Here is a 13,731-nt window from a genome sequence, read left to right as displayed (position 1 = left end):
ATACCCTCGGGAAACCTACGCAGGCGGACTGGAGCAGCTTGGCGGAATGTCGACCTTGGGAGAGGGCTGAGGACGTGGGAGGCTGGGGTGCGAAGGAGCCGTGGGAGGAGGAGGAGGGGGAGGTGAAAGAAGCCATGGGTGAGGCTGGGTAGGGCTAATGGGTGTTGGTAGAGTGTCTGGTATGGGGAATGAATGGGAAAGGGGAAAGGGTGCGAATGAGTGAGGGACAATAGTAGACCGGAGTGGTGGTGGTGGTGTGGGTGGTGCTTGGTTTAGAAGGTATGTAATGGGAGTGTCGGTGTTGTGAGTAGCTGATGATGATGATGATGGTGAGTAATGTTAGGTGTTGGGGTGCTGGCATCCTGGAGTGTAGGGAGGGAGGGATTGGTGTCAGCGGCAGGAAGAGAAAGGAGGTGGGGAGGAAGGGAGGAGGAAAGGGAGTGTGAAGGACGTCGCCATAACAGATCATGTTTCCTCGGACATTTGGATGAATCAAAAAGGCATCCCAGGGTGACGTGGTGCGGCGGAGGGTTCACTCAGAGCCCCGCCTCGTCATGGTGAAGGCCGCGCGGCTTGTGGGGCGAGGCGACTCTCTTGTACTGTACGAGTATTTCATGGAAGAGGAGCTTTTTTCATGTGAGTCTTCACGTTGTACAGAAAAAGCAGACGCATTATTTTTGGTGGTTATTTGTATCGTGCTATGATGCGGGAGTCACAAGTTAGTCAGTTGGCGAGAAGTGTGTGAAGCGCTGGAGAATGGGCGGGATGGCTGGTAACGATGCTTTGTGAAACAGTAACGCTGAAGTTTTATGGGAGTTGTTAGTACCACAGAACCAGATGAAATTGTCTATTGTGATGTTACATGGTAGCCTAAGTTGTTGTGGTGATGAAAATAAATTGAATACAGCCGTATGATACAAGTGACAGCCTCTCTATGTATTGTTTGCATTGTTTCATCATTGCTCTGTTAATTACATAAAACCAACACCGTCACACCGCGACATTCCCATAATTCTCTTGTCGCTCGTACATTAATCCTTGTAAGCCTTATCTGTGACTAATTGATGTTGTTAAGTTCCTCGAGTGAGACTAAAGGCAGTGTTCTGTTGCAGGAGCGAGGAGGGCGGAGGCCACCCCAGCGGCAAGAGCAGTCCCGGCGCTCACCACACTCACCGCCCTGTGCTCTCGGCGCTCGCCCTGCTGCAGCTCTCCAGCCAGCCACTAGCCAGCCACCAGACACACGCAGCCACTGTAGGACGGTCGTGACCTGCCGCCTGGCCCACATGGCACTGAAATCAGCGAAATCTTCGCGGTCTTTGTTGTGTCATGTTTACTGATTCTTAATTATCGGCATGGTTTTGAGAAGCTTTCGAGACCTTGACAATGCCGGAAAGTAGAGGGGAAGGACAGTATGAGTCCCCTCACGCCGCTCCTAACTACCAGACGATTGGTTCAGAGGTGAAGATGGCCCACTCCGGGGCCTGGGTCGGCTGTGAGGGTCCCGGGGACGCCGAGGCTCAGGTGGTCGGCCCTGCCCACGGGGAGGCTTCGTGGATACGAACATCAGAAGTGAGGAAACAAGGACAGTTTGTGACGGTGGTGGAAGTTGAGAAGGATGGTGAGGAAACAGGCGACACCACGGGCCATGCTTGGCGAGCCACGAGCCAGCCGGTTCCACGCCCCGCCCCCCGAGGTTTTGTCACGGTGGTGGCTGTGGGGACCAACACTGATACTAGTCTTCACCTCGATCACTCCAGCAACCTCGCTTTTGAATCCAATGTCAAGCTGCATATGGAACATCCCGCCCCGCCAGACGCTGATTACGTCAACCAGGAGACGATTGACAGAGAAAGAAAAGCAGCCGAGGAGATGGAGAAGGAAACACCCAGCGCCTCGAGTGTGCCAGACCAGGTGGTGGTGTACCGGCTTCCTGGGGAGCGACTTGGACTCGGGCTCAAGTTTGACGGCGGGGTGGGAGCCCAGGAGTGTGTGCGGCGCCTCTTCATTCAGAGTGTGGCTCCTGATTCGCCTGCCGCACGAGCTGCTGTGCCTTGGGGTGAACTGAATCCCGGTGACCAGATATTGAACATTGAGGGTTGTGCTGTGTCCTCCATGACGAGAGTGCAGTGTGTATCTTTCCTGAAGGATGCAGCAATGAAAATTACAATCGGTGTGCTTAAAGGGAATGGACAACTGCCAGACTTGGACACTTGTACTGCAAAAAGTCAGGAATACTGCAAAGAGGAACAGGAAGCATACAATAACGGTTCAGCACACCCGCCGCCTTTAATTGTTGGGGAGATGAGGAAACGGATGCCTCCCCCGCCCCTGCCACCTAGAGCACGACCCAGAAAGTCCCCGGCTCGTCCACCAAAGGATCCTCTGCCTCCACCACCAAGTGGCTTTCAGGATTATGAGGATGAATTGCCTTCCCCCAAGCTGGCGGGCCGGAGTCGCTCTGAGGACAAGGATCACCCCGAGTGGCGCGAGTTGCTCTCACGCCGCGGCCGCTCTGGTGACCTTGAGGAGCTACTGGAGGACCTCGAGTTTCACCTTCCTAGCTCTTGGGCTGCCAAGAGACTGGAGGAGTCAGTAGAGAGAGGTCTTCCTCCTCGCCCGACCTTCTATCTGGATCTTTTGGGAGAGGAAGACGCCGCCGGGCCGTGTGAGAGTGAGAGTGATGAGACAAGTAGCTCTGTGTCCACTGTGATAGACCGCCTGTCACTCTCCTCTTCTACTACTGTGTCTCGGAATTCTTCTTTCAACGCCACTGCTGACGCTGCGAGGTTCGACCTGGCCCGTGCTCTGAGCCCATTTGAACAGTTGGAAAAGGAGCTTGAGACGGAGGTCAGTGCTGAGGCACAGCCTGCCACCCCCGCCGCTGCTCCTCGCGACGAAGTAGCCACGGCGCCCCCAGTAGACCGCTCCACCAAACCGGTAACAGAAGCTTCTGTAGAATCGCCGTCAGTGGTCGAGACAGAGCAAACTACAGCCACGGAGAAAACTCAGACTCCTAAAACCAAAACACGATCGTCCATCAAGTCTTTCGCGTTGAGCCTCAAGGGACGGCCATTTTCATGGCAGCAGGGAAAGAATGCATCCGAGAGAGCCGAACGTGGGGGCGGCAATCGAGGAGAGAGTTTCCTGTCAATCAAAAGGCCTGGAAAACGACCTGCACCTCCGCCGCCGCCGCCTCCTCGCTCTGTTGCCGGAGGGATAAGCCACGCCATCTCCTTACCGTGCACCACTTCCGCCACCACCACCACCGCCGGCGTGAAGGAAACTATTATATCTACAGATAGTAACGGAAATGTGCCAGGAAATGATGACAGCTACATCGATTTGGTCGCAGAAGCTGCTGAAGAAGGCAACATGAATAAATCGCTGAGCTTGAAGAGGAACAAACTAGAGAGACAAACCGCTATTGATCTTGCGACGGAGGATGAATCCAGTGATTTGTCACTCTTCCCCCAGAATGAAGTGTCTAAAACCGAGCCTGAATATCTCGTGCTTCTGGACTCCCCATCTAGTGCTAAAGGACCCGACGATGCTCATGATGAAAGATCTTGTGCGAAAGACGATAAACAAGAGAAAGACGAATGTAATAAAGAACAAGATTTTAAGGACCTTTCAGAACAATTAGAGTCATCAGCGAGTTCTGACGGATCTCAGACGAGGCTACTTAAACAAATTACCGTCAGCCAGGCATCACCTGATAATGATACAACTTCAGCGATAAGCAAGAAGGTTAATGTTTCCGCTCATGAAGAGGATCACGTTCTTACCATTTCTTCTAACTATATAGAAACGTGTGCAGAGGTGCATCACTCTCAGGAAGGTCCCTCGACAGCGATAAACAAAGAGGAAGGCAGCATGCCATCTCTTTCAACGCTAAGTGTTTCCCATCAGGAGACAAAGGGACAACGCGGCGAGGAGACTGTGGCCGGCGGGGACGTGGAAGCTAGCACAGAACAAGACGCTCACGGTGAGGTCGAGGGTAACATTAAGTTTTATGACAGTGGATTCCGTGAAGGAAATGAAGGTGAAGAAAGGTGTGATAATGTTAAACTTGACAACACGGCATCTCTTGAAGATGATAATCATAATAAAGGAGCTGATGATCTGTGTGAAGAAATGGACGTTAGTACTGACTCATATGACACATTGAGTGCTACTGATGTTGCTGTAAAACACACACCAGTCACTGAAAATTATACTGACGGAAACAGAAACGTTGTACAAGTCAACGATAACAAAGAGAGTGATGAATATGTGAGATTAAGTGTAACAAAAACTGACTACGTATTAGTTAGTGAAAATACTAAAGAAGAGACTGGAGGGAACAGTGGTGATGTAAATATGAACACCATTGAGGAGAGCAGTGGTAACGATGACCGTACAGCAGAAGGGACCAAAATAAACAGCAGTACGATTGAATACAGTACAGTGTCTGAGAGTAGCAGGGTGGAGATCGGCACGCACTACGAGGATGAGGAACATTTAGAAAGAGAGGCAGTAGACGGCAGCTTGGAAGAGACAGAGGAAGATCAGAACATCTACGAAGAAATTGATGAGACGCCTTGCACAGAGGACCAGGATCAAGACCTAGATGGCTACTACTCCTGCTCCTCTCGGAAACATTCCACAGAACACTCCCCACGAGACCTTCCTGGTAATATCACGATGAAGGAGGACCCTGAACTGTATGACGACGTGGCGGGGCTCCCTGACCAATCCGGGAGTGAGTCTCAGGATTCGAGTGACCTGCAGGGCCTCAAGTTGAGCGGGCCTGAAGAGGAGGGTGGCGAGCAGGACACTATAGATGAAGACTCCGAATCCTTGTATGACGATGTTGTGGAGGATCACGTGGAGGGGATGGAAGAGAGAGGTAGTGAGAATGTATATGAAAATCTGGAAGAAAGTGAAGTGGTGGAGGACAACGTGGATCAAAGTGTAGTAAGTGGTGAGGAAAAGAAAAGCCTGGACACAAGGGACAGTGGAGGGTCGTGCAGTGTGAAGACGGTGACGGAGTGTGTAAGGCACAGGCGGCTGAGGCAGGACATCGGGGACCTGATCCGCCGCGAGATGAATTTGGACGACAACGTGACGGTGGAGGTGGAGGAGGAGGAGGAGGTGGAGTCCACGGTGGAATGTGAGAACGAGGAGGAGTTGCTGCTGGTGATGAGGGCGCTGCGCAGTGATCAACCCGGCGACAGCCTCAGGTAAGAGTTTGACTTGGTTTTCTGGAAGGCTTGGTGTGTGGGAACAGTCGGAGCGCAGGAAAGGAATAGTTAGGGGTGTAAAATATTAGAGAAAATGGTTCTGTCCACGTTCTCCCAAATCTTTCAAGGGGCAACTCAACTAAAAGATACGCATTTCCTGTAGCACACTTAAGAAAATATTATGTGCTCTACAGACTATAGGGAATTACTACTCTTATAAAAAGTGCTGGTTTTTATATAGTTAACTTTTATGGATGCCGTATTAGAATGAAAAATGGTAATGGTACAAGTAAAATATCAGAAAAAAATACACTAGTCATCTCAAAACTGCTGTGGTTAGAACATGACATGACCACACACTCGGCACACACTACTTATATTTTATCATTGTATAGATCTCCTTATTTGAAGTAGTATTTTGAATCCTATAGAAGTTGACTGTTAATGATAATAAGCCCGATGCAGATATTTTCTTTGTTCTGTTTTGAGTATGAGCGGTCGTGGACAGTGAGCGGAGAGAATAATGCTACGTTAGATTAGGTTAGGTTTGATTAGTTCATTATAAAAGTATATTCAGACAGTGATAAGGATTTTAGATGATGTATCGAAAAAGAGATAAAAACTAAAAATCGCAGTGCGGGATAGCGGAACTGGCGGTCGTGGCGCTTCCTCTCACCTGATGTAAAAAAGATAGTAATTTGCCAGAGAAACGAATCGAAGTCTGATTCAGAACGCATCAAGACTTGGCGGAAAACATAATTGTTCTCGAAATTACTTCATACGTCTGAAGTGATAAGGTTACTTTCCTCTGTGAAAGTAGCAATCACCTTTTTCTGTGTGGATAGCGACGATTCAGTGAAAGCGGCGAAAACGACTAAATCTCAGCCTGGTATATAATTCATTATGGTCAATTTGGTAGCTATCATGAAATCCCAGTTGCTGCAATAAGTTTATAATTATAAGAAATCTCACTCAGCCAAGATATTGTGGATTATGTTGCACGCAGAACAGCCTCCACCCGCTCTCTGGATGTAAGAGGAATGCCTATCATTATGCTACCCCTCCCCCCCAACACTCACACACACACACACACACACACACACACACACACACACACACACACACACACACACACACACACACACACACACTCACTCACTCCGGGTCAAAAGTCTTGAGAGTCCATCCCCACCCGAAGACCCACGCCCTCCTTCCCCACCACTTCCTCTTCATGATGAGCAGCTCCGGGGTGCTCCAGTTTACCTCACGCTTCGGCAATAATTCTTTTTACCCGTAATTTATTCACCCACCGAGGCTCTGAACTTCTACCTCCGTGTTATTTCATCCTATTTTACTTCCCTGCCGGCTGCACGTCGTGCCCGGCCCAGCGTCCACCCTCGGCTATCATATCCCAGCCGCTCGCCGCCTCACGGACGCTGCAATATAAAGTGCCGTGGATTTATGATGGCAGATTCCATGGTTGCTATGTCCGGGGCCCATCGCGCGACGCCACGGCCTATCGTCTTGAAGAGAGGGCAGGGCGAGACACCTGTGGGAAAAAACTTGTGGGACGATCCAGTTAATTTATGTGCTAAATAAGGTATAAGTTAATTTTATGAAAGTGCCACACGCTGGTTGGTGTTAAATATATATAATTTTAAGATGCCGCAAGTCAGGTTTGTCTGTCAGGAGTTTGCAGGACTCCTTACGAGCTTGTCCGACCATCCTGAGAGGAGAAAGTAGATAACATTAGGGGGGAAAAAAAGAAAACTAGTCAAATATAATGAAAGGACAAGACTGGATAATAAAAATAAATAGAAAGCTTAGTGAGTGTAAATGAAAGTTGATTTGATTTGATTTTTTGTCTTTACATAATAGCCACATCTTGCCCCTGTGTATCTAATAAACCCTCGCCGCCGTAGCAGGCACGTGTCATGTTTGCTCTTTTGCTGCGTTGATCATTATAGTGACGGCGAAATCTTCACCATCACCTTATTGAGACCACCTGTTTGACGATGTAAGAATGCTAACTAAACATGTGCCATATTTCAATAATAAACTCTTGAAAAAATAAATAAATAAGGTGGGGGGCGGGAAAAGAGTCGTCTTCTCATTTTAAATCCCTTTATTCTGGTTCGCTGTTTTTAATTAGCCTTTTCCAATTCTTTCTGTCTTTTACCATTTAATGTGACTGCAAGGAGCAGAAAAGAACCTACATGACTTTCTCACGGTTTTATTTCTGCAAATGATCATATTGGTTTTAGAATCCGTATATCTACCTTGCAATTGTAATATCTTGACCCTCCACCTCCTCCTCTTCCTCCTCCTATTGTTCCTGACCCTCGTGACCCCGCACCGGCCATCCGTTATTTGCACCGCCATCCAGCTTCGATAATTGCATCTTGCTCCGCCATACATTTCCCTCCTGGCATATAATAAAAATTGCAGCTTCTCGGAAAGACGTCGACGTGTTCCCGTTAAGCCAACATTCCCCTCTCATGAGAACAGTCCACGCCAAGGAGGGAAATTACACTTGGATTGCTTTTTTTTTTCTTCTTCTTCTTCTAATAGAGTGTTGTTGTGGAAAGAGGCCGAGGAAATGAAATTGCAGTTAGTTTGATTATTTTATTGTTTGCATCGTTGAAAAAATTATTAAGGGACAAAAAAAAAAAAAAAACAGTAAAAGTAAAATTAAGAATGAAATACCGCTACTGGTAATAATGATATTTTGTTTTTAATTCAAACTTGTTTTTTCCCGTCATTGCAAATCGGTACCCGCGGAAGAAAATTATTATGTACCACACAAGTATGTAAAATAATTTTTTTCTTTTGTTTTATCAAAGAGTAGTTGTCCAGTGGAAAGAGGTTCTTGATTTTTTTTTTTTTTTTTTTTGTGTGTGTGTGTGTGTGTGTGTGTGTGTGTGTGTGTGTGTGTGTGTGTGTGTGTGTGTGTGTGTGTGTGTGTGTGTGTGTGTGTGTGAGTAGCCTACCGCTTGTGCCATGAGAGACGTGTAGGAGAATGTTAATGGAATAGACTCAGTAATCATGTTAGTTGTGAGTCATTAGAGTACTTTAAAAGAAGATTAGATAAATTCTTGGATGATGATGATAGGTGGAAATAGATAAGTATGTTTCATGCAGGGATTACCACGGCTTTTTTGCAGTTTCCCTTATTTTCTGGCTCAAGGATAATAATGATGATGATGATGATGATGATGATTGTTATTATTATTATTATTATTATTATTATTATTATTATTATTATTATTATTATTATGATGATGATGATGATGATGATGATGATGATGATGATGGTGATAACAGTAATTATAATGTTAGTACAACTTTTTTTTTCTGGATGTTTCCTACCACACCAAATTGAAATTAACGTATATAAAACTTGTTATATTTTTTCTATGTATTATTAGTATATTCAGTCTTACCAGTTTTATTACAACCTCTGCTTTTAAATTCACATTTCTTATGGAGTGCTAGAGGTGTGAAATGAGTCATTAGAGAGTTTTAAAACAAGATTAAACAAATTTATGGATGGGGATGATAGATGGAAATAGGTAGGTATGTTTCCTGCAGGGATTGCCACGTGCATGCCTGATAGCTTCTTGTAGCCTCCCTCACTTTCTTGTGCTCTTATGTTCCTTCATTCTAGCATCACTTCTTCCTCATCCTGTCATCACCATCATCATCACCGGCACCCATCCCTTTCATCACCAGGAACACTAGTGCTATCATTTTCTTTATTATGTATGGCGGAAATTGGTTAAGAGTAAACAATGAATGAATAAATAACAGCTATATAAAAAAAGATAAATAAAGAAATAAATAGAAAAAAAAAGCTTGTTCAAATGTCGTTCCCTAAAGGAAAATAGAAAACAGGAACCGGAGAGCAACTCCTTCGTTTCGTCCATCATTCGCCCATCACTCAAAAGTACCTTCAAAATACCTTAGCCCATTAGCACCCATCACTTGTTTTTCTCCATCACCAGTGATTTTCCCATCGCCTACCATTACCTAGTGTTCATATCCATCTTCCCCATCTCTACCCATCACCATTGATCATCACTATCACCAGTGATCACCCCATTACCACCCTTTCACCCCTTCATGGCCCATCTATCTCTATCGTCACTCATCACTTCATATCAATACCCATCATTTCCCTTCACAATCTTTCAACCTCACTGCCATCCATCACCCATCACCATTCATTACTTCCAGCAACATCCGCGTTTCCCATTGCTTCCTCATTAACTATCACTATAACCACCACCACCACCACCACCACCACCACCACCACTACCAGGTATTGCCACGTAACAAAGTAATGAAATCTAAACTAACAAACAGAACATCATATATTTGTGTATTTCCATAATGTTTATGAAGTATAACTATCAGAGAAGTAATGGAGAGGCCGATAATAAAAACATCATAACAATAATGCCAATGATAATGATGATGATAGTAATGGTGTTAAGAATAATGATTTATTACTACTACTAATACTACTACTACTACTATTACTGATACTTCTACTGATAAAGGTGTAGAATCATTGTTAAACTACGATATAATTAATAAAAAAACATCTCATAAATTCCCCAAAATTCGAGTACATCCTATTAATGTTAATCTAACTGAATTATTATTATTATTATTATTATTATTATTATTATCATTATTATTATTATTATTATTATTATTATTATTATTATTATTATTATTATTATTAGTAGTAGTAGTAGTAGTAGTAGTAGTAGTAGTAGTAGTAGTAGTAGTAGTAGTAGTAGTAGTAGTAGTAATAATAATAATAATAATAATAATAATAATAATAAGGATAATCGCATTTTTCTTCTTCATGTTACTTTAGTTCAGGACACAATCGAGAGGTGACACTATAATCCTAATCATCTAACATAGAACAGGTACGGACGTCACCAAAGAGTTGTGACCTCGGCTTCCAACAGCAGCTTACCGTCAGCGCCGTGCCCTCATGTGTGTTGTGGAGGAGGAAGAGGAGGAGGGGAAGAGAAGGGGTAGTGCTGTTACCTTGCCACGAAGAGGCCTCAAATGGTTTATCGTCCTATCTTCCATCTAAAACAATCAAGACAAGACAGTGGAGTATTGAAGTAATGTTGTTTTTATATGAATGATACAGCAGTGCAGAGATAAGGGGAGCAACGCACAGGGCTGAACGGTGATGGGGCGGCGTGGTATTGCTGGGAAGGGGAGCTGCCGAGTGTTCCTTGCAGGGAGTGAGTAATGGGGTCGCGTCGGTTATCCTAAGACTGTTTTCACTTCTAGCCAGACCGTGTTCTGATTACGCCGGACATTCGTGGTTTCCTTATGCAATAATCGTCAATTGGTGGTTAGTCTGTGCAGAGAAGGACTGCTGAAATGACTTAAGGATCATACATGGACATATTGCAGATTACAAATTAAAATGCCCTAAATTTGCATTCCCAGCAAGGAAGGATAGTGCTAGGCGCCCCAATTAAGGTCCTTAAATAGATGATCGGGTTTAACGAAAGTTAGGCAAATAAGGTCAGAGTAAATAAGCAGACTAGAAACCGCAATAATGGGTGTAAGTCATATACGAGTAGATTTAGATTTAAGAAACAAATACGCTGGAATTGGTGCACACACAAGTATGGGAAGAGATGAGTGGAACACGCTTAGTAGCCTTCTAGTGCAAGGAGGAGTGGAGGTGTAAAGGAAAGGTTAGGTAGACTTATGGACAAGAATGGCAAATGATAATAGAAGTGAGTAGAACAGCTGGTCTTTTACTGTCTACTAGTCCTTATGTCAGCAGAGAGAGAGAGAGAGAGAGAGAGAGAGAGAGAGAGAGAGAGAGAGAGAGAGAGAGAGAGAGAGAGAGAGAGAGAGAGACGCAGTACTAATCACCAGAGATATTTTCCCGTGTGACTGGGCAATATCTTAAACTTAAGCCTCTGTTCCTAACGCTGCCTCGCCTTTCAGAGGCATTACGACACAAAACTGATGTGGAACCAGTCACGGCTGGCGGATACGGAACATGGGGATGATAGCGTGTAAATATCGGGCGGTAATGAATTGGAAAACACGAGGCAAGAGGAATAGAAGGACTGGCAGGTAGAGAGGACGGTCGAGCAGGCACTCCGGGGTTGAGGGAGCAACAGCGCGAGCAGGTCCTACAGCCAACACCCCGGGGTACCAATTAATAGTCTGGATCTACTATAGCTCATTTAATTTGTGCCAAGCTTTCACACTCCAACAAAAAGTTATCGCGGGACTCCATCATGACACATTGTTTATCTCGCCAGCTGCAGTTGTCAAATAAGCGCTTTAAATAATTTCACACATCACACAATCAAATCACAAGCACACGCTGGCGCAAATACTTCGTTTTCCTAAGTTTTGTAGTTGACAATCTTATTCATAAAGTACATTATATTTTTATTTTACATGTACAGTCATTTAATTTCAAATACTCCCAGCAAGTCCAGCACCACAACCGTTTTTCATTCTTTCCGACAGCAGAAAACGAGCTGCATTACGTCATTTGCTGCTCAGTTTGTCTAGCTGGCAGTAACAACGGGCAGCATGCTGGGAGAAATTTGCCGTGTGACTCCGCCTTAAGTAATGGAGTTTGTGCAGTAGATTTGACGTAATGGTGTGTGTGTGTGTGTGTGTGTGTGTGTGTGTGTGTGTGTGTGTGTGTGTGTGTGTGTGTGTGTGTGTGATCCATAGGTCTTGACTAACGGCTCTCTCGGCAAAAGATGGACGTGGGCACACAGGTAAACTGGCAGATGTAGACATGAGCAGGCTGGAACACGTGTATTTAGCTCGAAGGAAGACGAGGGCAGAATGGCGACCCAGGGATGGTAAAAGGAGGCAGGGAAGACATAAAGTGAGATGGAGAGATAAGAAATTTTGTCCAGGTGGTCCACAGAGATAAACATAGCTGTTTTTTTTTTTTCAGCATAGAGATTGATGAAAGTAATAGTGATAAAAATTATGAATATGGTTCATTATAAGGCATCTTTAGACAGGTGAAAATGGACATTGGGTGACAAGCGCTTTTTTCCTCCTTTCTTTAAGTCGGGAAGTAAGGAGCAAGGAAAATGAAAGAAAAATGGAAGGAAAGAGAAGAGAGGAAGGAAGGATTAAGGGAAATGAAAGAAGGATAGGAGCAAGGATATTAAAGATGAAAGTGACGGATAGTTTTGTTTACTGCTGTCATGGCTTCTTGAAATTTATGACAGGTGCGGCCTGGATCAGTTACAGTATTAATGTTGTTCTTCCTACTCCTCTTACGCCTTATCCTTCACATTAGTATTACCATTATTCTTTCTTCTTCTTCTTCTTCTTCTTCTTCTTCTTCTTCTTCTTCTTCTTCTTCTTCTTCTTCTTCTTCTTCTTCTTCTTCTTCTTCTTCTTCTTCTTCTTCTTCTTCTTCTTCTTCTTCTTCTTCTTCTTCTTCTTCTTCTTCTTCTTCTTCTTCTTCTTCTTCTTCTTCTTCTTCTTCTTCTTCTTCTTCTTCTTCTTCTTCTTCTTCTTCTTCTTCTTCTTCTTCTTCTTCTTCTTCTTCTTCTTCTTCTTCTTCTTCTTCTTCTTCTTCTTCTTCTTCTTCTTCTTCTTCTTCTTCTTCTTCTTCTTCTTCTTCTTCTTCTTCTTCTTCTTCTTCTTCTTCTTCTTCTTCTTCTTCTTCTTCTTCTTCTTCTTCTTCTTCTTCTTCTTCTTCTTCTTCTTCTTCATTTTCGTCGTCGTCGTCGTTGTCATAGCCGTTCATCTCTTTCTCTTCCCCCTCCCCACCAGCATATCAAGCACTCGATTGCAGCAATTATTTCCTACAGGTCTGTCGGGGGTGTCTCTTGCCTCTGTAGCGCCAGTCTGTACAAGGAGCACGAACACGAAAGACTACTGTGTTCTCTTGATGCGAGATAACTTCTTTTTTTTATGTAAAAGGGGCGCTGGTTTAGGACACGAAAAAAAGAAAAGGAAGGAAAAAAGATAAAGGGCCATTGAGGTGCCACTCCTTAAAGAGAAAGGCAACTGCATCATCACATCCATTACATCTTTATTACAGAATTCTATCGAGGAAGGACTAACATTACTTTTATTTTCGTTTATCTGCATATGTTGGTAATAATGCAAGAAGTTTCATATTGTTCCTCCTTGTAACAGTAGTGAGGCTCTGAGGTCTTGTGTATAGAAAGAAAAGTAAAAGAAGATAGGTAATAATTTTTGGGGGTGAGATGGAAGCTGGGCAAGGGATATGAAAGTAGATAAAAAAAAAAAGTGAATGTCGCTCTCCAAAAAAAGAAAAAAAAAAAAAAGTCAATAAGAAAAGGTTCCAATCGGGTTGACCAATTCAGTTTGCCGTGTCATGATGCTCCTCTCTTAAAATACCAGTAATCGAAACAACTGTATCGCTGGATGCATTCGTACCTGGCCTCTAGTCAAGAAAACAGCGGTATTAAGACGTGGTGCAGTACAGTGGCTGAGAGGA

The 13,731-nt window shown here is 44.4% G+C and overlaps 1 protein-coding gene across 2 annotated transcripts in view; it reads left to right on the top strand.

Annotated features, from left to right (window-relative positions):
• Positions 1-13,731, top strand: part of LOC135108501 (uncharacterized) — a 128,595-nt gene that overhangs the window by 63,068 nt on the left and 51,796 nt on the right. For both annotated transcript variants that reach the window (XM_064019585.1, XM_064019586.1), the window contains one exon: positions 1,113-5,222. In XM_064019585.1, coding sequence (XP_063875655.1) covers positions 1,384-5,222 — 3,839 coding nt within the window. In that variant the 5' untranslated portion in view covers positions 1,113-1,383. The remainder of the gene's footprint in view (positions 1-1,112; positions 5,223-13,731) is intronic.

This window comes from Scylla paramamosain, chromosome 17 (assembly GCF_035594125.1).
Source record: "Scylla paramamosain isolate STU-SP2022 chromosome 17, ASM3559412v1, whole genome shotgun sequence".
NCBI lineage: Eukaryota > Metazoa > Arthropoda > Malacostraca > Decapoda > Portunidae > Scylla > Scylla paramamosain.
The sequence above is the reverse complement of the archived record's forward strand: the minus strand, read 5'-3'. Positions and strand labels throughout refer to the sequence as shown.